This window comes from Mus musculus, chromosome 6 (assembly GCF_000001635.26).
Source record: "Mus musculus strain C57BL/6J chromosome 6, GRCm38.p6 C57BL/6J".
Taxonomy (NCBI): Eukaryota; Metazoa; Chordata; class Mammalia; order Rodentia; family Muridae; genus Mus; species Mus musculus.
In genome coordinates this window covers 80,656,223-80,680,167 of record NC_000072.6, presented here as the reverse complement: position 1 = coordinate 80,680,167, position 23,945 = coordinate 80,656,223, and the positions used below count along the sequence as shown (strand labels likewise).

Genomic DNA, 23,945 nt, shown 5'->3' with positions numbered 1-23,945 from the left:
AAGGAGAGAGGAGGAAAGGGGGGAAGAAGATAAGGTGAGAGCTAAGAAGAGAGAGGAGGGTGGAAGAGAGAAAAGGGGGGAGGGAAGAGAAGAGAGGAGAAAAAGAACAAAAGAATAAGCAACACAGGAGAGACAACAACTAAGCCAGAGTGAGTAATTCCAAAGCTGACCATCAAAACCTTGGTAGCCTTGGCTGAAATATCAAACCCCAGTTCATCTTGTGGCATTCTGTTTTGCCACCTAGTCTTAGATGGTTAACTGCAAGGACATTTAGGGATTTCTGTCATTCTGTCAAGAGGGGAAAAAAAGCTGAGTTCATTCGCTGGTGAAGGTCTCACCTAGGATCAATGAAAAGAAATGACTGTAGTACACTTTCTATCAAAAGCAAGATAGGCCATGAGAGGCCTGCCCTGGGATTCCATCATACGGTCACTGCAGCTGAATAATTTTGTGTTCAGTAGCACAAGAGCCGTGGCTTTCAAAGACCACAGGGCTGCCTCCTGGCCTTAGCGCTAATGAGAGCCAGGCTTCATGAACACAGAATCAGCACAGATAATAACATGTTTTTCTCTTTCCAACTGAGAAGTCCAAGTGAGTGTGAGCCAGTAATGAGAAGAAATGAAACTCCACTCCTGAGTTTTACACATCCTGTTCTCTTGTTCTGTATTATTTTAAGTGTGTGTGTGTGTGTACGCTTGTACTATGTATGATGCTTATGCATAACAGCCACAGGCTATTGCTGACTACCCTCCTCTAAAACCCTAGGCTTCATTTGTTTCAGGAATATTCCCTCCTTGAACCTTACTCTTGAATGTTTTGGACAACAGTGGCCCCAGAAACATTGCTAGGGTGATGGAAATGAATGACACCATGCACAGTTTTAAGTTGGTCTTGGGATCCTAGATTTGGTTATCTAGATTTCAGAGCAAGTGTTCTTGCTCACTGCATAATCTGCTAAGCCTGTGGTTACATATCATTTATTTAATTCTCAGAGGTTAAATAAGTGTCCATGATTCTGTTGGCCACAATCACGTTGTCTAGATTATTTTAATTTTCTCCTCCCTCAAATCAGCCAATAATGTTACATGTTAGTTCACATTAATGCATGAAGCTTAACTATAGAAAATATATATATAACTTGTATGCATAAAACATATTATATATACACATACATATGACTAAATATGCATAAATGCTGCTTGACAAACACTCCAGGTAATGGAAATGTCTATTTAGGAGGATAGCCAGTTAGCTGCTCCAAAAATCATACATATCAATAAAAATAGCTTACATAATTTACCATAATCCATACCCAAAATGCAATTATATATAGTATTAAGAGAATGCCATAAATCTTTATTCATATAGGAGAGGTAAAAATTTCTAAATTACCATAGTTAATTCTGCCTGCCCTATAAAAAGAGAGTACTAGGCATCGTTGATATGACCCTGAAGAAGGTGACCGAGACATAAGAAAGAACTCAGAGAAGATTCTCAAGAGAAGGGGAAAGTTAATGAGGGATGACGATAAAACACATCTGAATGCAAGGACATGTCATCACAGGAATGACTGTGGGTGAGAGATAAGGGGCCTGGGAATTACAGGCAGTGGTGCCTTTCCAAGATGGAGTGAGGGATCCTCTAGCACAAGGAACACAGGTAGAGGGGAAGAAGGAAAGACTGCATCTACAAATGAAGCAAATGTTATTTTACAAATTTCCAGAAAATAAAAACATGGAAAAGTTTATATGAATTAATGTTAACATTAATATAGAAATGTGTACTATTTTAAACTTTTACATATGTACAATTTTTGATATCACATAATATTGATGAAAAACTTTTAGTGGTGTAAATTGTTAATCACATATCAATATAATGTGTTATGGTCCAGGGTTCTCAGAAAGTAAGAGTAACTTAGCATACAGTTTTTTGATAAAATATATATATATAATTTGTGGTAGGAAAATCATTATTTTTACAGATACTAAGAAGATCTTTCAAATTGAACAACACCTCTCCCTGATAATATGCCAGAAAAACAGTTATGTATCAATGATACACAGAAACAGACACACAGAGATATAAGTAAGGATAATTAACTCTTTAGATTTAAAGTCAGCATATTCTCTATGGAAGAAATATCAGATGCATTCTTACCATGAATATACAAAGGACAGAGTTACCCATTGTCTTCATTGGTACTTAATGTAGCAGTGGAGATATTATCCAAACTACTCAGATAATTACAAAGTAAGGTAAAACTCTTCACAATAGACGAAAACTAATAGATTCGTGGTAATTGAAAAGTGAAAAACATTTTTCTAGGTTACACAATTACATTTATGAATAACTTCAGAGCAGAAGTCAGCAAATTTTCTCTAGGTGTTTTGGTAAGATATTATCAATTTATCAATAATTAATATATCATAACTTAATAATATATTAATAAACATATAATGTAACAACACATTAATAATTGACAATTGCTAAATATCATATTTTGAAATACACACACATATAAAACCATGAACTCCCATAGGCTCAATGAGAGTGGCAGTATTAGAAGGTATAGTCTTGTTGGAGTCATATGGCTTTGTTGGAGAAAGTGTGTCACTTAGGTCTCAGATGCTCAAGACAGAGCCATGGCCAGGGCAAGGGCAGGGGCCTCACTCTCTTCCTGCTGCTTGCTGACCTGGATATACAATTCTCAGCTACCTTTCCAGCTCTATATCTGCTTGCATGTTGCCATACTTCCTGCCATGATGACAATGGGCTAAACCTCTGAACTATAAACCAGTCACAGTTAAATTCTTTCATTTATAAGACATGGTCATGATGACTCTTCACAGCAATAGAAAGCCTAACTAAAAACAATATGTGTGTCTTATATAGCATATGTATTTGGTCATATACATAAATACACACACACACACATAAACATATGTGTGTGTGTATACATATATATTCGAGTTGATTTGTTGATAACTAGGATTAAGATTCTTAATATCTATAATGTTTTCACGGCAAAAGTTTGTTAATACATATTCTTTGATAAGATTACATAGAGTAACATTTCCTCAAAGTGATAGAATAAGAAATATGAAAAAAATACATTATTATTTATAGATCAATAAGAGCTAGTTAGAGGGGCTGAGAAATGGCACAGTGGTTAAGAGTCTTGTTGCTCTTCCAGAGGACTTGAATTCCAGCATGCATGACAGTTATTCACAATTGCCTTTAATTCCAGCTCCAGGGGATCTGGTATACTCTCTGGTTGGTCTCTAAAGGCATCTGCATGTATATGGTATATATAAGTACAGACAGACACATGCACACATGTACATAATTAAAAATAAAATAAAATTGTTTTTAAAAATCTGTTTGGAATATTGATTGAAAGAGTAAATCAAAGTAATAAAACTATAGGGAAAAAACGAAGTTAAAAAAAGATTTTTTGATTTGAAAAAGAAGACATGCCTAGGAGCAATATAGCTGTGTCCTCAGGTAGTACTATGTCCAGTTTTCTGAGAAACTGCCAGAGTGATTTCCAGAGTGGCTGTACCAGCCTGCAATCCCACTAATAATGGAGGAGTGTTACTCTTTCTCTACATCCTTGCCAGCATCTGCTGTCACCTGAGTTTTTTATCTTAGCCATTCTAACTGGTGTGAGGTGGAATCTTGGGGTTGTTTTGATTTGCATTTCCCTGATGACTAAGGATGTTGAACATTTCTTTAGGTGCCTCTCACCCATTAGATATACCTCTGTTGAAAATTCTTTGGTTAGCTCTGTACCCCCTCTTTTTAATAGGGTTATTTGATTCTCTGCAATGTAATTTCTTGAATTCTTTGTATATATTGGTTATTAGCCTTCTATAGGATGTAGAATTGGTGAAGATCTTTTCCCAATCTGTTGGTTGCCATTTTGTCCTATTGACAGTGTCCTTTTCCTTACATGAGCTTTGAAATTTTATGAGGCCCCATTTGTCTATTCTTGATCTTAGAGCATAAGCCATTAGCATTCTGTTCAGGAAATTTTCCTCTGTGCCTATGTGCTAGAGGCTTTTCCCTACTTTCTTTTCTACAAGTTTCAGTGTGTCTGGTTTTATGTGGAGTTCCTTGAGATTCTCCAACATATAACAAGGACACATGCTCCACTTTGTTCATAACAGCATTATTTATAATAGCCAGAAGATGGAAAGAACCCAGATGTCCTTCAACAGAATAATGGATACAGAAAATGTGGTACATTTACACAATGGAGTACTAGTCAGATATAAAAACGATGAATTCATGAAATTCTTAGGCAAACAGTATCCATTTGAACTAGAAAATATCATCCTGAGTGAGGTAACCCAATCACAAAAATAACACACATAGTATGCACTCACTGCTAAGTGGATATTAGCTCAAAAGCTTGGAATTCCCAAGATATAGACCACATGAAACTCAAGAAGAAGGAAGATCGAAGTGTGGGTGCTTCGGTCCTTCTTAGAAGGGGAACAAAATACACATGGGACAAATATGAAAACAAAGTGTAGAGCAGAGACTGAAGGAAAGGCCATCCAGAGATTGTACCACCGGAGGATTCATCCCATACAGAGTTAGCAAACCAACTCTATTGTGGATGCCATGAAATGCTTGTTAAAATGAGCCTGATACAGCTGTCTCCTGAGAGGCCCTGCCAAAGCCTTACAAATGCAGAGGCTAACAGCCAACCATTCAGCTGAGTGTGGGGTACTCAATTGAAGAGTTAGAGAAAGGACTGAAGGAGCTCAAGGGGTTTGCAACCCTATAGGAAGAACAACAATATCAACCCACCAGACCTCCTAGAGCTCCCAGGGACTAAGCTACCACCCAAGGAGTACACATGGCTCCAGCTGCATATGTAGCAGAGGATGGTCTTGTCAGGCATCAATGAGAGAAGAGGTCCTTGGTCCCAGGAAGACTAGATAGATGCCCAGTGTAGAGGAATCGAGGGTAGGAAGACAGGAATGGGTGGATGGGTGGGTGGGTGGAGAAACACCCTCATAGAAGCAAGAGGAGTGGGAATGGAATAGCAAGTTTCTGGGAGGGGGGTGAAAACTGGGAAAGGGGATAACATTTGAAATGTAAATAAAGAAAATATTCACACACACACACACACACACACACACACATATATATATATATGAAAAAGAAGACATAGAAATGGAAACGTATCATATGATAATGAATTTGAAACCACTCAGAAGCTTGTTGACCTTCTGTGTATATGGCCCTGTATGCTTAGAAAGCCATGTCACAAAAGGTGAGGTCAGGCTCATATCTCCAATGAAAATGCAATCCAAATTAATAATTTGTGCAAACATAACAAATGAAGACATGCAGTGAAATCAGCCTTCTCTATCCTTATCTTCAATAAACTGATCCTCAAAAATAGTATAGAATTAAATTGCACTTGTATTTTATGCAACATAGTTTTCTTTCCTGCTAGTGTACTATTGAATTTTTAGTATGGCTGCTGTTTATACAGAATTTGAATTGGGTTTGCTATTGTAAGTATTTTAGAGAATGAAGTCATATAACAGGTTATACAAAGACGTATACATGCAGTTGGTCATTTTACTTAAATCTTAAGACTGATAGTTGGGTGCACAGGGTTCTTGCACCAATCTCCTACTGATACCTACAAACAATGGCCATGGAGAAAAACATGGATTAACTCAAAGACTGGTGATAAGGAAGCTTTTCTAGTTAGAGCTCAAAAAAAGTGTAAATGAAAAAGTTGGATTCCTTTAACAAAATTTCAGCAAAATTCTCTATAGTAAAAAAAGGCGAAACACTAAAAATGATCTACAAGAACATACCAGCGGATTATGTCCTAGGTCTACAGTATAGAAAAAGCTAAGTGTGGTAGAAAAAAGTAAAAGTGGAAATAAGTGGCCAAATACCCTCTATCTCGTGCACTGTATGGAAAATAAACGACAGTTATAGCACTGTGGTACTACATACATTGTCATAAAACATTATTTTAAACACTAAACATTTTTAAATTAGATTGACCCTGAACCTTAATTATATGACAAGTTCATGTGATGATTTAAAAAGATGAAAGAGGCTTTATCACTTTTCTGTACAAAAAAAAAAAAAAAAGATATTACTTGTATCTCGGCCTGAACAACTCCCAGTATTGAGGAGGAAGATCCTCTTAATATGTTTTTGTTTATTAGGCTCTTTGGTTGTTAGCTTCGAAAAAAATACCAATATATGGGATGAGAAGATGTCTTTAGTTGGTGTTGATGCTTACCAAGAAGCCTGAGGACCTCCTTAGGTCTCATATGGAAGAAACAGAGAACTAAGTTTGCAGCATTTTGTTCTCTTACCACCCCCCACACACATAAGCATGTGCACACACACTTGCAGAGAGAGAAGGAGTGAGAGAGAAAGAGAGAGAGAGATGAGAGGAGAAAGAGAATAAGTAAATGTAATTATATTTGACATATACAAATATGCATTTGTAGAAATATAAATTTCAATTATATAGATGTAATATTGGCAGAATGTTGAAAGTACTAATGTATTTGCGATAATATAAATAAAATAATAATTATTGTTATTTAGAAATGCTAACACATGAATATCATTGCTTTACATAATATCTACATGTTATCTCCATGAGGTTCACATACGATAATAAGCCAGCATGTGGTCATATCCATTTTCTATGTTAACTACAGCAAAGCTATCAAGTAGCTTCACCAACTTGGCATGCTGGCTGCAGAACCATCAGGATTCAATCTCGTTCTTTCAGCTCCTACCCAATTACCTAGCAATATTGCTTCCTATAAACTATCATCAGCAATTTTCTGAGCATATCAGACTTGAGAGCAGTGATGAGGGGAGAGAGGTTGATGCCAGGCCTGGGTGATCTTCTGGATGATAGAAATATCTCAAAAAGTAACATGTCTGTCAAGACTCTGATGACTGGCAGTGTTGCCCAAGACTCCCATTGCATCATTTTAGAGACATTTTAGAAAGTTAATCACTTTATATAGTTTCCAGTATCTGTGTGGCTGCAAACACCAATCCTACTTTAATGCAGGAAGTCCTTCAAAGGTAAAAACCATACTTCTTCCTTGGCAAACTTTAAATTGTTTAAAGATGTGTCCCAGTTTCATTTCTGTTGCTATAATAAAATACCCTGACAAAAATCAATTTAGTGAGAAAAGGGGGCTATCAGCTTACATTTTCAGGTTACAGCCCACCATTATAAGAGAGCCAAGACAGGGTCCTACTTCAAATAGCCAATCATATTACATCCAGAATCAAGAGCAGAAAGAGAATTATTACACGCATGTTTATCTGATTGTTCATTTGTGCTCATTTCAATCTATACTCATACAGTTCAGGACTCCCAGGTTATGGAATTATGATAGCCACATTGAACTGGATCTTCTACATTAACTATTTCATTTAAGACAAGAGTCCACAGACATGCCCAAAGGTCAATCTAATTTGGACAAACCCTCATGGACTTGCTCTTCACAGGTGATGCTAGTTATATAAAGTTTACTACTAAAACTAACCATCAATCTTCATGAGGGAAACTGGTCTGAAATTCTCTATTTTTTGTTGAGTCTGTGTGGTATCACGGTGACTGTGGCCTCATAAAATAAATTTGGCAATGTTCTTTTGGTTTCTATTGCCTAGATTTACTGGGAGAGGAGATGCCTATTCTTCCTGCAAGTCAATGTGCCATGCCTGGTTGAGATCCGTGAAAAACCTGTCACTTTGTGAAAAGAAACAAAGAAGTAGATGAGAAGGAATGGGCAGAGGGACTAGAAAAGAGGAGCGAGCGAAAACTGCAGGCTGACTGTAAAACAAAAAACAAACAATGAATGAATGAATGAATGAATGAATGAATGAATGAAACTATCACATAATCATTCTACAATCCATATTATTAGAGAGGTTAAGTAACAATGAGATATCTAGGAGAGATGCATGAATGTCCCTGAAAAGGAGAGACAGTTTTGCAGGTAGGATGAGGGCCATTAAGGATGAGAACAGGAGAGAGCAGGTTGGGAGATTATAGAAGAGAAATTACAGGGAATTGGGGAAACATTTTTGGGGCAATGTGGAAACCTAATGCAGTGGAACTTCTCGGAATCTCTGAGAGTGACTAATGAGAACACCTAGCAATGGGAGATACAGCCATCTTTTGAAACTAGGCAAGGATTCCAAAGGTATGACTGGGACACCAGTTCAACCACCAACCCATATTCAACATTCCCTGAGTAGCGAGAAATCAGAGGCCAGAGAGCCCAGAGTCCTAGGATAGAACAAATTATGACAAGGAAAAAACAGCCAATGAAATGATTCTCAATGATATCTTCTCTACTCAAAGATTGGCGCCTTGCACAATAATCAGAGAGATTTTATGTAGCAGCTGATGGAAGAAGATACAGAGACCCACAGACAAACATTAGGCAGATCTTGAGGAAATCAGAAGAGGGGGAAAAAGGATGGTAGGAGCTAGAGTGTTTGGGGACACCAGGGGAACATAGGCCACAGAGTTAGCTAAGCAGGGCTCATAGGGTCCCAGAGAGACTGAAGCAGAAATTATTGAGTCTGCATGGGTCAGTGCTAAGTCCTCTGGATATATTTTATGTTTGTTTAGCTTGATGTTCTGAGAGGATTCATAACAGTGTGTGTGTGTGTGTGTGTGTGTGTGTGTGTGTGTGTGTGTGTGTGAATGTTAGCCTGTTCTTTTTTTTTAATTAGGTATTTTCCTCATTTACATTTCCAATGCTATCCAAAAGTCCCCCATACCCTCCCCCACTCCCCTACCCACCCACTCCCACTTTTTGGCCCTGGCGTTCCCCTGTTCTTGGGACCTTTTTCTTCCTACTGGATTGCCACATCCTACCTCAATATGAGGGTTTGCACATATTCCTTATTGTATCTTGTTATGTAGTATTATATTGATATCCCTGGGAAGTCTGATATTATCTCAAAGGAAAATGAAGAGGAGTGTATCTTGGCTAGAGGGGAGTGGGGGGTGTTGGGAGGAATGGAGGGAGGGGAAACTGCAATTGGGGTGCATTGTATAATAGAAGAATAAGTTAAACAATTAAACCTATCACGAATGGGCCTATACACGTCCATCCAAACTTCCTGTTCTAGATTTGTCTCTGGTGGAGTGGACAGCAAGTTAGTTAAGTGGCCAACTTAGTCACGTGCAATAACTAGGCCAAGTACCATCTTTGCACAACTCTACTGTTATGTTATCATTTTGGTTTGTTAATTTATTAACAATGAATATTGTCCAAAACAAAACAGATTGGGAATGTCCAAGTACTTCAGGAATGAGGCCTCAGTTCTGGTTTCCAATGACTAAGATTTATTGAAAAGTTGACTTTACTGAATACAGATTTATATAATGATGACTCCTTATTGTGTTATTTACAGTTCTATTCCTGCTATGAGACAACATGACCTAGGCAACTTATAAAATGAAGTGTTCACTTGTGGGCTTGCTTACATTTTTCAGAGGGTTAATCCATGACCATCATGGCAGGGAGCTTGGTAGCAGGCAGTAAGGCATGGTGTTGTCTTCATCTTATCCAAAAGATGAAGGAGGCAGTGAATGCAAGACTGGACCTAGCATGGGCTTTTGAAACCTCCAAGCCCATTCCCAGAAACATACCTCTTCCAACAACACTATGGCCCCCTCAACAAAGCCAAACCCCTAATCCCTCCTAAAGAATCCACCAACTAGGAACTAAGCATTTAAATATATAGGTCTATGGAGCCATTCTTATTCAGACCACCACAACTGCCCTGATGAGGAAGGGAACCAGTGGACTGGAGAGATGATTCCATGGATTAAAGGCACTTGCCACCAAATCAGACTACTTGAGTCCTAAACCCTCCATGTTAGAAGAAGGTAAATGACTCACAAAAGTTGTCCTATGAGAACTAGGTGTAAGCTAAGTGCTCATGCACCTATACGTCTATAAATAAAATGTGATAATAATTGAAAAGAAAATTGAAAAGGAAAATAAAGGTTGTAGAGTTCTGTAGATCCTAGACTTGGCAATACGTAACTATGCTCTTACCTCTAACTACACTCCGGCTGATGCTTCTAGCCTGAGATACTGCCTAACGGCTTTCTTTTCTGCTAGAAAATTATTTGACAGTGTTCCTGCTCAGTTTGAGGCCTTGAACATTGAGGGATACTGACTCAGCCTTGGTCAACCTTTCCAGGTAGAGCTGGCAGTGGAGGTATGCTGTTGCACTTTCACTCACTGTCCCAAAGCTCTTCAAGGGTCAGTCATGTGTTATAATGCACACCTGGCTTTTACTGCTTCCAGAACATATTTGAAGCAGAACAGATACAAAAGGCAGTTTCGCACATCCCAGACCTCAAAATGTCTGCATATTAAAACCTTACTTTTTCATGTTTGGCTAGCCCACAGACAGTGATATGTATTAACAATTTCCACAACACCATCCAGGAAGCCACAAAATGTGACTAGGTTTGGTTTCAGAAGCAAAACCATCAGCATGGGAAAAGGAGACTCAAAATGAAACACATTTGGGAAAAGCTGGTGATTGATTCAGATTTTAAGCTCAGAAAAGCACGGATTTCTTTTTCTTTTTCTTTTTCTTTTTTTAAATATTCATCAAGTGCTCTAAGAGAGAAATGAAGCATATAGTATTTTCTGAACAGTCTCCTTCCCCAAATTCCATTTCAAGGAGCATCTTAAAGGACCCTGCTTTAGGGGGAATGCATTTGGGAAATGGGAACATAAAAGGAAATGTGATAGGGAACTTTTAATAGACAGTCTACTGAATGCTCTGGGGATTTAAGTGTTTTCTATTAGAGTATTAAAGCCCACAAAGTATGGATGGATGTTGGAGATCATGACTATATGACAATTATTTAATTTGAACTTCAGAGAAACAAGTATAACTACTGGCACAAGACATATAGGAAAAAAAATCAGTGTATAAAAGCTTAAGAAAAACTGGCTACAGAGTATGGTTATATAAATAATCAAATGAATTAAACTGTATTTTTTCTTCTTCCTCTTCTTCTTCTTTTCTTCTTCTTAGTCCTCCTCCCCCCCTTTTCTTCATCTTCTCTTCCCCTCCTTCTCTTCTGCTTATTATTATGCTCCTCTCTGTTCCTCTCTCTCTCTCCCTCTCTCTCTTTCCCTCTCTCTCTCTCTCTCTCTCTCTCTCTCTCTCTCTCTCTCTCTCTCTCTCTCTCTCTGTGTGTGTGTGTGTATGTATCTGTATGTATCTGTCTCGGTCTCCCTGCTTTTATCTGCTTCTCTCTGTATCTGTCTCTCTCTGTCTCTCTCTGCCTTTGTCTCTGAATCTCTTTCTCTGTCTCAGTTTGTCTCTGTCTCTCTGTCTCTGTCTTTCTCTCACACTCCTCTGTGTACAATTTACAGAAATAATTTCTGTCCTTCCACTATGTGATATCCTAGGATTGAGTTCACATAGTTAGTCTTGGTAGCAATCACCATTACTCACTGAGTCATCTTGTATGTCCCATATATGTTTAAAGAAAAACAAATCCTGCATTATGCACCTACAATGTATTCATTCATGACCTTTTGTATTAGGAGGCATATATTTACTTAGGTACCCTATAACTTCAAGAATTATTTGTTTAAGATATGCAAGGAAGTGTATTTGTCAAAAGTCATGTGTAAGGCCCAAGAGATGGCTCAGTTGAGTTCAGATGCAAGTACTGTGTGAGGCACACATGGAAATTCCAGAGCTGGGGATGGAGACGCTGGAGGACCTCTGGGGCTTCCTAAGGACCTCTTTTATCTGAAACAGTGAGCACTAAATTCAGTAGAAGATCCTGTGAAAACAATAAGATAGAGTATGGTGGAGGAAGATTTGATGTTGACCTCTGGCTTCTATGCATAGGCATGATCATGAAGACATAGCAATTAAAGGCACACATGGAGATGGAAGCACACACACAATACACACAGAGAGAGAGAAAGAGATAGAGGAAGGGTGGGAGGGAGAGAGAGATAGACAGAGAGAGAGAATCACATCCCAAACTCTAATTTTCCAAGAGGAGTGGTCTTGTTATGAGACATTTTTGAGTTTATTAAACATACAGTAATTTCTGCTAAACTAATACATTTCAATAACACTAAATTGAAATGTTTTATTTAATAATATTTATTTAACAAAATCTTATAGTTAGTTATTTTTAGCCTTTGAAAAATGGGTAAGTTTAGTTCATCCATTTCAAGAAATATATATATATATATATATATATATATATATATATACATATATATTCAATATACATATATTATATTATATATACTCATCAGACACACACACACATACACACTATGTGTGTGTGTGGTTGTCTCCACAATAGTGCATTCGCATGCACAAGGAAGTTTATTTACATGACAACTCAATGACATCTTAATGTAGCCTCATGATAGTGTGTTTGTGTGTGTGTGTGTGTGTGTGTGTGTGTGTGTGTGTGTGTGTACAAATATTGAATAAGAGTGAATTAGGGCTTCTGCTAGAGCTGAGGCAGAGATTCTCCATGTCTCTGTTGAAAGGAAATACTTACAAACTTCCTAAGGCAAATTTATCCTAAGGAGATGGGCATATTGCCTAACAGTCACTAATTATATACCTGGGCTTAAGAGAGGGAGCAATGTGGTTTCCCCAATACACTCTGCCCCTTTTCTTGATGGAATTATGGAATTCACAGACTTACATCTAATTCTTAAGTATGGAAAACATTCTGAATGATATTTTAAATTCTCAAAGAATTACACAATTTTTTGATTATCCTCTACTGCTATATAATTCAAGCTTTAATACACATAGACAGTATTTTCTCAATAGTGAATGATAAATATCTGCCCACAGTTTTTCCTGCCAATTTTAGTTGTATCCTATGGAGAGAATTTTAAAGGATATTCAGTGATTTCCATCAAACAAGTTTGCAGAATAACTGAACCAATCAAGTCCAATCTACTTCTCAACCTAAATTCAAATGAAGACTTTTTTTTTGGAAAAGATCAGCTAAGTATCTGTGTGTATACATAATTGTGAGCATTTTTATCAATGCATGTTGATACAGATTCACAATTATGAAAATTATTTGAAATATTCAGAAAGATAAGCTTTTACTTATCCAGTCCTCTATTCTGGAAGATTCAATATACTCAATGAAGCAAGTTTCCTCAGTTTCTGTGAACAGTGCATACCTAAGAAAGACACTATTGCATATGCCAGAAAGATTTTGCTGAAGGGACCCTGTTATAACTGTCTCATATGAGGCTATGCCAGTTCCTGGCAAATACAGAAGTGGATGCTCACAGTCATCTATAAGATGGACCACAGGGCCCCCAATGGAGAAGCTAGAGAAAGCACCCAAGGAGCCGAAGGGGTCTGCAACCCTATAGGTTGAACAACAATATGAACTAACCATTACCCACCACAGCTTGTATCTCTAGCTGCATACATAGAAGATGGCCTAGTCGGCCATCACTGGGAAGAGAGGCCCCTTGGTATTGCAAACTTTATATGCTCCAGTACAGGGGAAGAAGCCAGGGCCAAGAAGCAGGAGTGAGTGGATAGTGAAGAAGGGCAGGGAGAGGGTATAGGGAACTTTTGGGATAGCATTTGAAATGTATATAAAGATAATATCTAATAAAAATTTAAAAAATAATAAAAAAGAAATTCATCTGCAGCATAGTCAGCCTTTTGAAGTCAAAGCATTCAGAAGAGTCTAAGCAGTGATGAATAATTGATCGAAATTGAGACAGAGAGACTCTGTTGATCAGGTTGCCTTGTTTGATGACATCACTATTATATTATCCATTGTGACTGGGCACAGTTGTGTGTTTATGGCTTCCAAATTAACGATTTTTGGAGGGAATATATTTAATTCATGTTATTAGTGAATTTTGGTGATTTATTAAATTATTGAGATTTTAGCATGAAACCTGAACTAGGATAAGATGATTTTTAATTTATCAACAGTCTTTATTTTAAAGTAGTGTGTGTGTGTGTGTTGTACGTGTTTTAGCATATACATAATAGTCATTAGATGTCCCTTGGGAATTTGTTCCCTTTTTGTATTTGGGGCCCAAGGATCACACTCAGGCCTTTAGACTTGGTGACAACTGCCTTTAGTAGCTGACCATCTTGTTTACACTCACTTCCAAGTATTATTTTAACATTCTTACTTTGACATGGGTAATGTATCAACTGCAAGTAAAACTACTATGTCTTTTGAGAAATTATTCTAAACAAAATAACCATTGCAAGTACTTTGAAAAGAGCTTGAGTGATTTTTTTTCAGTTATGTAGCTTAATAAGCCTTGAATCTCAAGCTTTCTATGTAGTTTAGATAGCTATCTAACTTCCAATCCTCCTAGTTCTACATGGTCAGTGTTGGGATCACAGACCTATGCCACCATTCCAGCTTTAAATGACTGATAAAGAGAGCCCTCCTCTTCAAGAAAAACAATATCTTTCCGATTATTTGATTATTAACTTGCTCAAACGCAGTATGTGTTTTTATGTGTCAATGTGGGATACACACAAATATTAGATATATGCATCTATCTAGGTATCTATGCTATTTATTCACAAGCTAGGTGTACATGCTTTTGCACATAAGAACACTATATAATTAAAATACTACAATTTAAATCATTGATTCTTACACATTTAAATGGTTTATAATATTGCAACTTTTTCTTCCTCAGTAAATTCATTTATCAAATATTGGGGAAAGACATTTAATTTACAATAAAACAAAGGAAAACACTTGGCAAACAATGTAATTATTTGAAAGATGAATGGCCATATTTCATAGAAAAATCCTAGGTAAATATCTCCCCATTATAAGATTTCACCACATCATTTGGATCTCCATTTGTGGCTTATCTACCACTTTTATAGTGCTCTGTGTTATTATCCAACTCTATTTATATAGAATTCGTGGAAGACAACACAGTAATTTTAACTAGATAAAAATATCTTAAATAAGCTTTGTAAGTAGGCTAATTTTGAATTCTTTTTACAAAATATTTCATACTTTAGTTTATTTTACATGTATTGGTGGTTTTGGCTCTGTGCTTATATGCATCACATGTGAACTGTGCTTACAGCATTCAAAAGCAAATGTCTGCTGGCCTGTTCTGGGGTTACAGATGGTTGTGAGCCACTCTGTGGATGTTGGGAGCCAAACCTGTGTCCTTTGCACAAGTAGCCAGTGCGCTCTCTCTCTCTCTCTCTCTCTCTCTCTCTCTCTCTCTCTCTCTCTCTCTCTCTCTCTCTCTCCTCTACATTTAAGTTCTTTTCTATTCAATCTACCTTTAGTTTGTTTTATCAGTCTGATGCCTCATCTGCAGTTTTGTAACTTTGTACGTTATTAACTTAGTCATAAAGTACTATTTAAATTTGTGACACTTTCTCAGGACAAAGGCTCACTTGGATGGCATACTAAGCTAAATTCATTTAACCTCTAAAATATAGGAACTGGAGACATTTTGAATAATGTGTCCTTCCCAGACATGTGGGAGGGATTGGTTATACAAGAATTTCTTTGCCTCTACTTTGAACTCCAGTAAATTCTTCAGGGTGAACAATTAAGAAAACAACCTTCCTCCCTCCAACCAAACAGAGTATGAAGAGCCACAGGGGTAAACACACTGGCAAAATGCATTGGTGTTTGCACACCCAATGTTGCTTTGTTTTAAATAATTAAGAAAATGGCCAACTTCCGTGCCGACTGTGGAGGGTGGCAGGACAACCCCAATTACTTACATTGACAACTGAATTAATCTTCTTCTTTTCTTTCTCTCTTCTCTGCAACATATGGGCTCCACTCAGCTGTGGAAGGTGGTGGAACCTCACTGGGATCACATCTGTCAGGTTTACAGGGAGAAGACAAGGGCTCAGCAGGCTTGCACGCTACTGTGTGGGAGGAAACAGCTACGGACTTGTGCCAAGCAAGCCAATGTCCTTGGAAAAACACTTTGCCTTGTCACAAAGATGTTGCATACCATTGATTCATTGGATGAACACCATGAAATATTTTATAGGTAAATTTGAATTGCTGGCTCTATTATTTATTCTGATAAGCCTTTCATCACACACATAGTCTTTCTTACAGAAAATTTAGTATTTACTCTACGACATGTCTTCTGCATGACGTGTTCAAATAATAACTTTGAAATATTTTAAATGTTTAGCATAGTAATCCATGTAATCAGAGCTAAAAATAAATAAAATAAAACTACAGGGGAAATTGTGTTGTTGTGAATTAAAATAATAAGCATTTACACTTGATAAAATTGTTATATTTGTCCCATACCAGAGCACTGCAAATTACATTCTTGTATGAAAAAAAAAAAGCAATACCAAGATTCAACAATTCAGGTAGATAGATATACATGTGTGTGTGTGTGTGTGTGTGTGTGTGTGTGTGTGTCTGTGTCTCTGTGTGCCTGTGTGTGTGTTTATGAGGGTTCATACACTTTCATGTATGAATAAGGATGTTCACATATGACAGCATGCTCATGAGTTCAAAGAACAGTCTGAAATAGTATGACTTTCTTTTTTTTTTAAGCTACCTGAGACAGTGTGAGTTTTCTGTTTTTCTGCAAGCACAGCATCCTACCTGGCCTCCAAACTTCCCATGATTCTCTATTCTTCTACCCATCTCAGAGAAGAAACACTAAGATTACATGTTTAGACATGCATTTCATGTCTAGCCTTTACTTTTACATGGGTTGTGTGACTTCAACAAGGATTCAAACAATGGTCCTTTTTCAGCAAGCACTTTCATCCAGTGAGCTATCTGCTCAGTCTTATGTTCTGATAGCCAGCAAGGGGTTAGATATCAGTTTATATAAAGTGTTTTTTGTACCAAGGGAGTATATTCAAGCAACATATAAATGTGCATAGAAGAACTTTTTAAAAAACCTATATAAATGCCTATATAAAACCTATAGAATCAATTTCTACCAAACTAATAAAAAATCTCTATAAAATATGCGACCTATACATTTCAAACTGATATTAGAATAAATCCAAACTCTATGTGTGCTTCTTCTCAACTTAGGAATCTGGTGGTGCCCAGCAGATTTGGCTGAGAAAGGCACATTCTTAGTTATTTTAATTTCAGAAAGGTGGTGGTTGCTTAACAACCCTTCTGTCATTGCTCGTCATAAAGCAACCCACGCGCTCTGAGAACCTAAGAGGAGGAGGTTTACTAGGACCCGAATCTTTTGTGATTACCCAGTGAGGACTGGCCTGACAGGCAGAGTAACAACCTTCAGTGTTGCAGTCAGAGAACATGTAGAGGTCTGATTTAAACTCCTGAAAGGACTGAAAAAAAAAAAAAAAAACCAGTGACCATGTAACCTCTGTGAGTGCTCAGACAGGAATTACAATTTCACTAAGTAAAACACAAATGCCTGTATGTGGGTTAAGTGTCAAGAAAAAGGAAATTTTTAACACCCAGATAACTTTTTAATCAAGTGTGCAAGCATGTGTGTGTGTGTGTGTGTGTGTGTGTGTGTGTGTGTGTGTGTGTGTGTGCATGCTCACACAGAACTCAGGCTAGCCATTTGTTATGTGTACCTACTGCACAGGTCCAGCCTAGCCCATTTGAATGTGCACCTGCTTCTTTGAATGTCCAACTCTATCCCCACATGCACTCCTCCTGTTCTCTTAATGATAGAGATGATTTCACAAAAAGAAGAGTCAATACAGATTTTCTGTATAGGTGGTCATTAAGAGAACAGTGGCTCACCAAAAGGAAGAAAATATCATTATTAGTGATTTTACATTCAAAGATATATTTCAATATCTTATTTTTTCCAGTTTTATAAATACTACTTCCAAGTATGTCTCAAGATGATTTGAAGCCCAGTTTCCTTCACAGATTCTCTTTCAAAATAGAATAAAGAAACCCAAGGCATGAGTGAGTGATTAAAGCCTTTCTGGTCTAATTAAATCGGCCCAGTGGAAACACAAATCCACAAGATCACTTTTTTTCTCATGAGTCATTGTTCTTGTTGATTTAATTTAAAGACTATCACTTGAAACACTCATATAACTATGAAACATATTTAGTTGTTTTGCTGCCTTTAAATTCTATTTGCAAATGTGATGCATATTCATTATGTAGGGAACATGAACATTTATATCTATTTAATTATGAGACTGAGTCCATAACCCTTACATACATAAACACGCACAATATTCCAGTCCTTTACAACTGAGCTATATTCCCAGCCTATATTTAGTCTTTCGTTTTGAAGTAGACTTTCTGTAAATTGCCAAGTTTGACCTTGACCCCACAGTTTGCTCCAGCTGCCTTGAGTCCCAGAATCTTCCTTCCATGCCAGCATGGAGCTGGGATTACAGCTCTGGCTCTGTTTGCTTTTAATTCTACTCTAAAGCTTGTTCAAAGGAGCCTTTAGTTCTCAATATCCTGGTCATTAACAATTTTAAGATTGCATTGTGGATATCAGTGGATTCTCCGGCAATATTTTACATACAAAACATTTGCTACATTCATTTCAATTGCACACCACAAATCAATTTTATGTTTTGAGTCAGAGCCTGGTTGTGCAGCTCAGGCGGCCCTGAATATGTGGTTTTCCTACACCAGCTTCTTTAACGCAGGAATTTCAGGGGCTTCTACTCTGGCTTTAAAATGTCACTATTATAGGAAAACAGTGTAGCAATGACTGGAGCTCAGGTTTAATACTTTCAGCACCAAATGTTCCATTAGCACTTCTTACTCCCACGTGGAATTTGAAAACAGACTCTGGAAATGCAAACTATATCAAAGATGGACACAAGACCTAAAGGGAAACAGTTCTTCCTAGAAAACATATCTTAAAAAATAGTAAACATATATGTGTATACACATATATAGAGAGATTTAATTAATGATTTTGCAGAAATTTTATACTAAATCTGGATCTCTACTTTTATAATTAGGAGTTTGCATGCTTAGAATTTTGTAGACCTATAACTTACCTCACATAAAAAACTGATTTTTGAATAACTTTCACTCAGAAGTAAGTGGAGAAGACAATGTTTATGAGCTAATGTGTTTTGTAACAGTGCATTACGAGCACTGCTGACAGGAGGATCAGAAATTATGGATGACGGTTATGACAGGTTGGATGGAGAAGGCACACTTCATGCAGGAGGCAGTATGTGAGCAAAAATGAAAAAGGAGTGAGATAATGAGAAATGCATTTTCTGCCAAGTCTGAGGACCTAAGTGTGATTCTGCAGACTGTACATCGTACAAGGAGAGAATGATGAGGACGACTCACAACGCTCGTCCTCGGACCTCCATTTGTGTGCTGTGGCATGTGACTTACTCACACATGTGGCACACAAGCACACTTGGTAAATAAAATAAAATAAAAAATGGGCATCTGTGCTGCTACTACACCCTGTAGATCCTAGTGACCCTCACATGGGGAAGGAACAGTAGACTGGAAGGAGCTCCTGTGAAGGGATGCCTGACTCATGAAGGGAGCAGGGCAATTAGTGTAACAAAGACAGAGGGAGGGAGAGACAATATATTGGGAAGCTCTCAAAACAATGAAGAAGGTAGGAAAACTGGTAGGTGACATTAGTATGGATACTTCCCCTTGTGAACACTGAAGAAAGTCTCAGTATAGAAACGTGCAAAACCTCTATTGAGTTAGAGAGTGGTGGAGGATATGACTGAAGTCACACACCAGTTGCCGGGATCTAGGAGACATAGATCATTCCTCTCTAGTGAAATCATAACACTGCACTAATAACAAGATTTTTCTTTCTGGTATCCATTCTTTAATAATATAAAACATGACAGCAGAACTGACATCTAAGAGATATTCTTTTTGTATGCACAGAAGGTAGTTTTTCATGGTATTAAAGAGAAATATTTAAAACAGATTTTCAAACTTCATGCTGTTTTCAATTTTATCTTCTATAATTCTGTTCAAAGCGACTCACCCTTAACATTAATTAATTAAATTATTAACTTACAGCCACTTGAGCCCTTCTTTGTTTCTTTCCTAAGTGATACATGTATTATATAGGAGTTTATACATTTGTAGTGAGGATAAGGAAGATATCAGTAACGGAAGATAGGTAGAGCATATGAAGGAGACCATAATTAGAATCCATTACAAATACATATGAATCACCAAAATATCATATTTAATAAAAGCCTTAAAATAAATAAAACAAAGATTATGGATAGCAAAATAATGTATAATGTTTTGTAGCTTTTGAGACTAAATCTTAATGAATTCTTAACACAAGTGCTTAGAAATGTAAATAATTTTTTGTACAGATATTCTTTTCAGTAGCAATTTTGTAGCTCAGATGGCTCAGAGGATAAGTATTTTTCTGATGACCTTACTTCCACCCCCCTAGAATTCACGGTAGGAAGGTGAAGCAAACCTCTCAAAGATGTCCTTGATGGTCAGAAGCACATTTGTCACGGAAATGTTTAAATTCCCCTCTCTCTGTCTCTGTCTCTGTCTCTGTCTCTCTCTCCACATCTCTCTCTCTCCACATCTCTCTCTCTCTCTCTCTCTCTCTCTCTCTCTCTCTCTCTCTGTCTCTCTCTGTGTGTGTGTCAATCTCTCTCTCTTATTAATAAAAATTATTTTCTTTATGGAACATATCAAATGTTATCAGAAAGGAGCTGTGTTCCATTTAAACTCAATCAAACATGTAAGTGCCCTGATGTTCAAGTAATGGGTACTGAGCTGCCTTAGACAGACTAAAAATCCCAAATGTCAGAACTGTAATAAAATGAAAAGGACTCCATTGATCACAGTCTTTAGCATATTTACCTTTTTCTTTTTTGGTAAAATAAATTCTTTTATTCAAATTAATATTTACACCGAAACCTGAACATAATGTACTTTAAATTGAGCTAAGGATGAAAAAGAAGAAAAAGGCAGAGTTCTGTGTCCTAGTCTTGAACATCCTTCCTTTATTATTTCTCATGTTTAAATTTATTCTTTTGTGAGTATGATGTATGAAAAAAGAAATGTGTTCATACGCCCCTGATTGATTTCCTCATTCTAACTCTCCCCAGACCTCTTCCAAGGCAAACAATCAACAGACTTTGGATCTTTCCATAAAACCACTTGCTTATCCATCTTTATTGTGGCTCTTCTCACAATAGCTAGGAAATGGAATGAACTTAGATGTCCATCATCAAATGAATGGATAATAAAAGTGTGGCACATGCACACAATGGAATATTATTCATCTCTCCTTTCAGCTCCCATTCCTACTGTGCTGCCTACAGAAATTTTCCATTTTTTTGTAATTAAAAAAGGATGATTTCAGAATATTTATAAACATAGTGAAGAAAATAAAGTAAGCATTAGTAAATAAAGATCGGAATACATCTCTGTTGATTCTAGTTTAGTGCATTATTATAACTGTTATGTCTTTAAGATTTACTCATCACTCATCTCTTCCTATACTGCCTTTTCTGGTAACTTCCTCAAGGTTGTTGGTGCCTTATGCACAAGAGAGTGTGTGCAGGTTGGGAATGGGATGCTTTTTGTATATAGTGATATCTTTTAAGACCTCTTATGTAACAAGTGAACATAGATCCAGAAACCTCAACAAAATTCATTATTTCATATTATCTAAGTTAAAAGGTCAGGCATAAGTCTTTTTGTTGAGCTAACATTAATGCATAAATAATGCCTAATCCCTGTTTGGAAACTCTTTGCTAGAATGCTTTCTGTGGGCTTCTGAGATTTCTCAGGACTACATATATTTCGTGTGTTTTTAAGCGAATGGCCTCTTTGTTTTTAGTTCAAGTCTCCCACAATCCCTCCGTAGTGATAACTCATTGTGCTTTCCCTTCATGTATAATGATTCTTGTGATTACTGGCTTATATACATGGTCCTTGTATTGTCTCATTTGTTAGTAACTCAGCCTGAAGGGTTGTATGGTTCAATGGGATAAAGACAGGAATGTCTGTGTGACATCAGCGTTCTACATCTAAAAGAGAACAAAATTTTTAAAACGCTACCCGGAAAAGAAAAAAAATTAGGATTCCCCAAGTCTTTTTAACCAAAACATAGAAAAGTCTCAAAAATATAGATTTTTTTCTAAGAGAAATGAACCTGACTCATAAAAGCCCTAAATATTTTTGAAATCTTTAAGTCTATATGTATTTTATGTGAGTGTATGTACATGCATGCATGTGCTAGTGTCTGTGTGTGTGTGTGTGTGTGTGTGTGTTTGTAGATGTTACAAAGCATTTAGAGAATATAGGGGATCAGGGGACATTGGCAATCCCACAAATCTCTGCTTTTCTAGGCCATCCTATTCATTCACCAGATTCATTTCTTTCGTTTCTGTCAACTGTTGGGAGCCGCCCCCACATTCGCCGTCACAAGATGGCGCTGACATCCTGTGTTCTAAGTGGTAAACAAATAATCTGCGCATGTGCCAAGGGTATTTTACGATTACTTGTACTCTGCCTTTCCCGTGAACGTCAGCTCGGCCATGGGCTGCAGCCAATCAGGGAGTGATGCGTCCTAGGCGAAATATAACTCTCCTAAATAGGGAAGGGGTTTCGGTTTCAATATAGGGGTGGCTTTCGCTTTTGGGTCTGGGGGTTTGCACTCCTAGCTCCTGAAGATGTAAGCAATAAAGTTTTGCCGCAGAAGATTCTGGTCTGTTGTGTTCTTCCTGGCCGGGCGTGAGAACGCTATTAAGAATTGGTGCCGAATTCCGGGACGAGAAATTCCGGGACGAGAAAAAATCCGGGACGAAAAAATACAAGAAAACTCGGGACCGGCGCAAGGAAGATCCCTCATTCCAGAACCAGAACTGCGGGTCGCGGTAATAAAGGTTCCCGTAAAGCAGACTGTTGAGAAGGATTCAACTGCATGAATTCAGAACTTTTCAGCTGGGGAACGAGAGTACCAGTGAGTACAGCTTTACGAGGTAAGTCTGGTCTTGAACTTTCTAAGGAAATTCAAGACAGTCTATCAGAAGTAAAGTGGAAAATGTTTGGCCTTGAATTTTTTCTAGTGTTAGAAGCCCTTTTGTTCCTTTTCACATGTTATCAAGTGGTTAAGGCAGGGCGGATTCTAGATGAAATTCAGGACAATCTATCAGAAGTAAAGCGGGGAGAGAGAGTAGGAGCAAAGAGAAAATATGGTACACAAAATAAGTATACAGGCCTTTCCACGGGTCTTGAACCCGAGGAAAAGTTTAGGTCAGGTAAGAATACCTGGGGAGAGATTAGAAGGAAGGAAAAGAAAAAAGAAAAGAAAAAAGATCGATTAGCGGAGGTCTCTAGGAGATACTCGTCACTAGATGAGCTCAGGAAGCCAGCTCTTAGTAGCTCTGAAGCAGATGAAGAATTCTCCTCTGAGGAAACAGACTGGGAGGAAGAAGCAGCCCATTACCAGCCAGCTAATTGGTCAAGAAAAAAGCCAAAAGCGTCTGGCGAAAGCCAGCGTACTGTTCAACCTCCGGGCAGTCGGTTTCAAGGTCCGCCCTATGCGGAGCCCCCGCCCTGCGTAGTGCATCAGCAATGCGCAGAGAGGCAGTGCGCAGAGAGGCAGTGCGCAGAGAGGCAGTGCGCAGAGAGGCAGTGCGCAGAGAGACAGTGCGCAGAGAGGCAGTGCGCAGACTCATTCATTCCCAGAGAGGAACAAAGGAAAATACAACAGGCATTTCCAGTCTTTGAAGGAGCCGAGGGTGGGCGTGTCCACGCTCCGGTAGAATACGTGCAGATTAAAGAACTCGCCGAGTCGGTCCGTAAATACGGAACCAATGCTAATTTTACCTTGGTGCAGTTAGACAGGCTCGCCGGCATGGCACTAACTCCTGCTGACTGGCAAACGATTGTAAAAGCCGCTCTCCCT

At 37.8% G+C, this 23,945-nt stretch overlaps 1 protein-coding gene across 8 annotated transcripts in view; it reads right to left on the bottom strand.

Moving 5' to 3' along the window:
* Positions 1–23,945, bottom strand: part of Lrrtm4 (leucine rich repeat transmembrane neuronal 4) — a 791,305-nt gene that overhangs the window by 129,995 nt on the left and 637,365 nt on the right. The window contains exon 3 of one of the 8 annotated variants that reach the window (XM_011241336.3): positions 13,751–15,929. The exons of the other annotated variants lie outside the window; for them this stretch is intronic. Within the exon in view, the coding sequence (XP_011239638.1) occupies positions 15,924–15,929 (6 nt within the window). The 3' untranslated portion in view covers positions 13,751–15,923. Of the gene's footprint in view, positions 1–13,750; positions 15,930–23,945 lie in introns of those variants that run through there. 8 annotated transcript variants of the gene reach the window in all.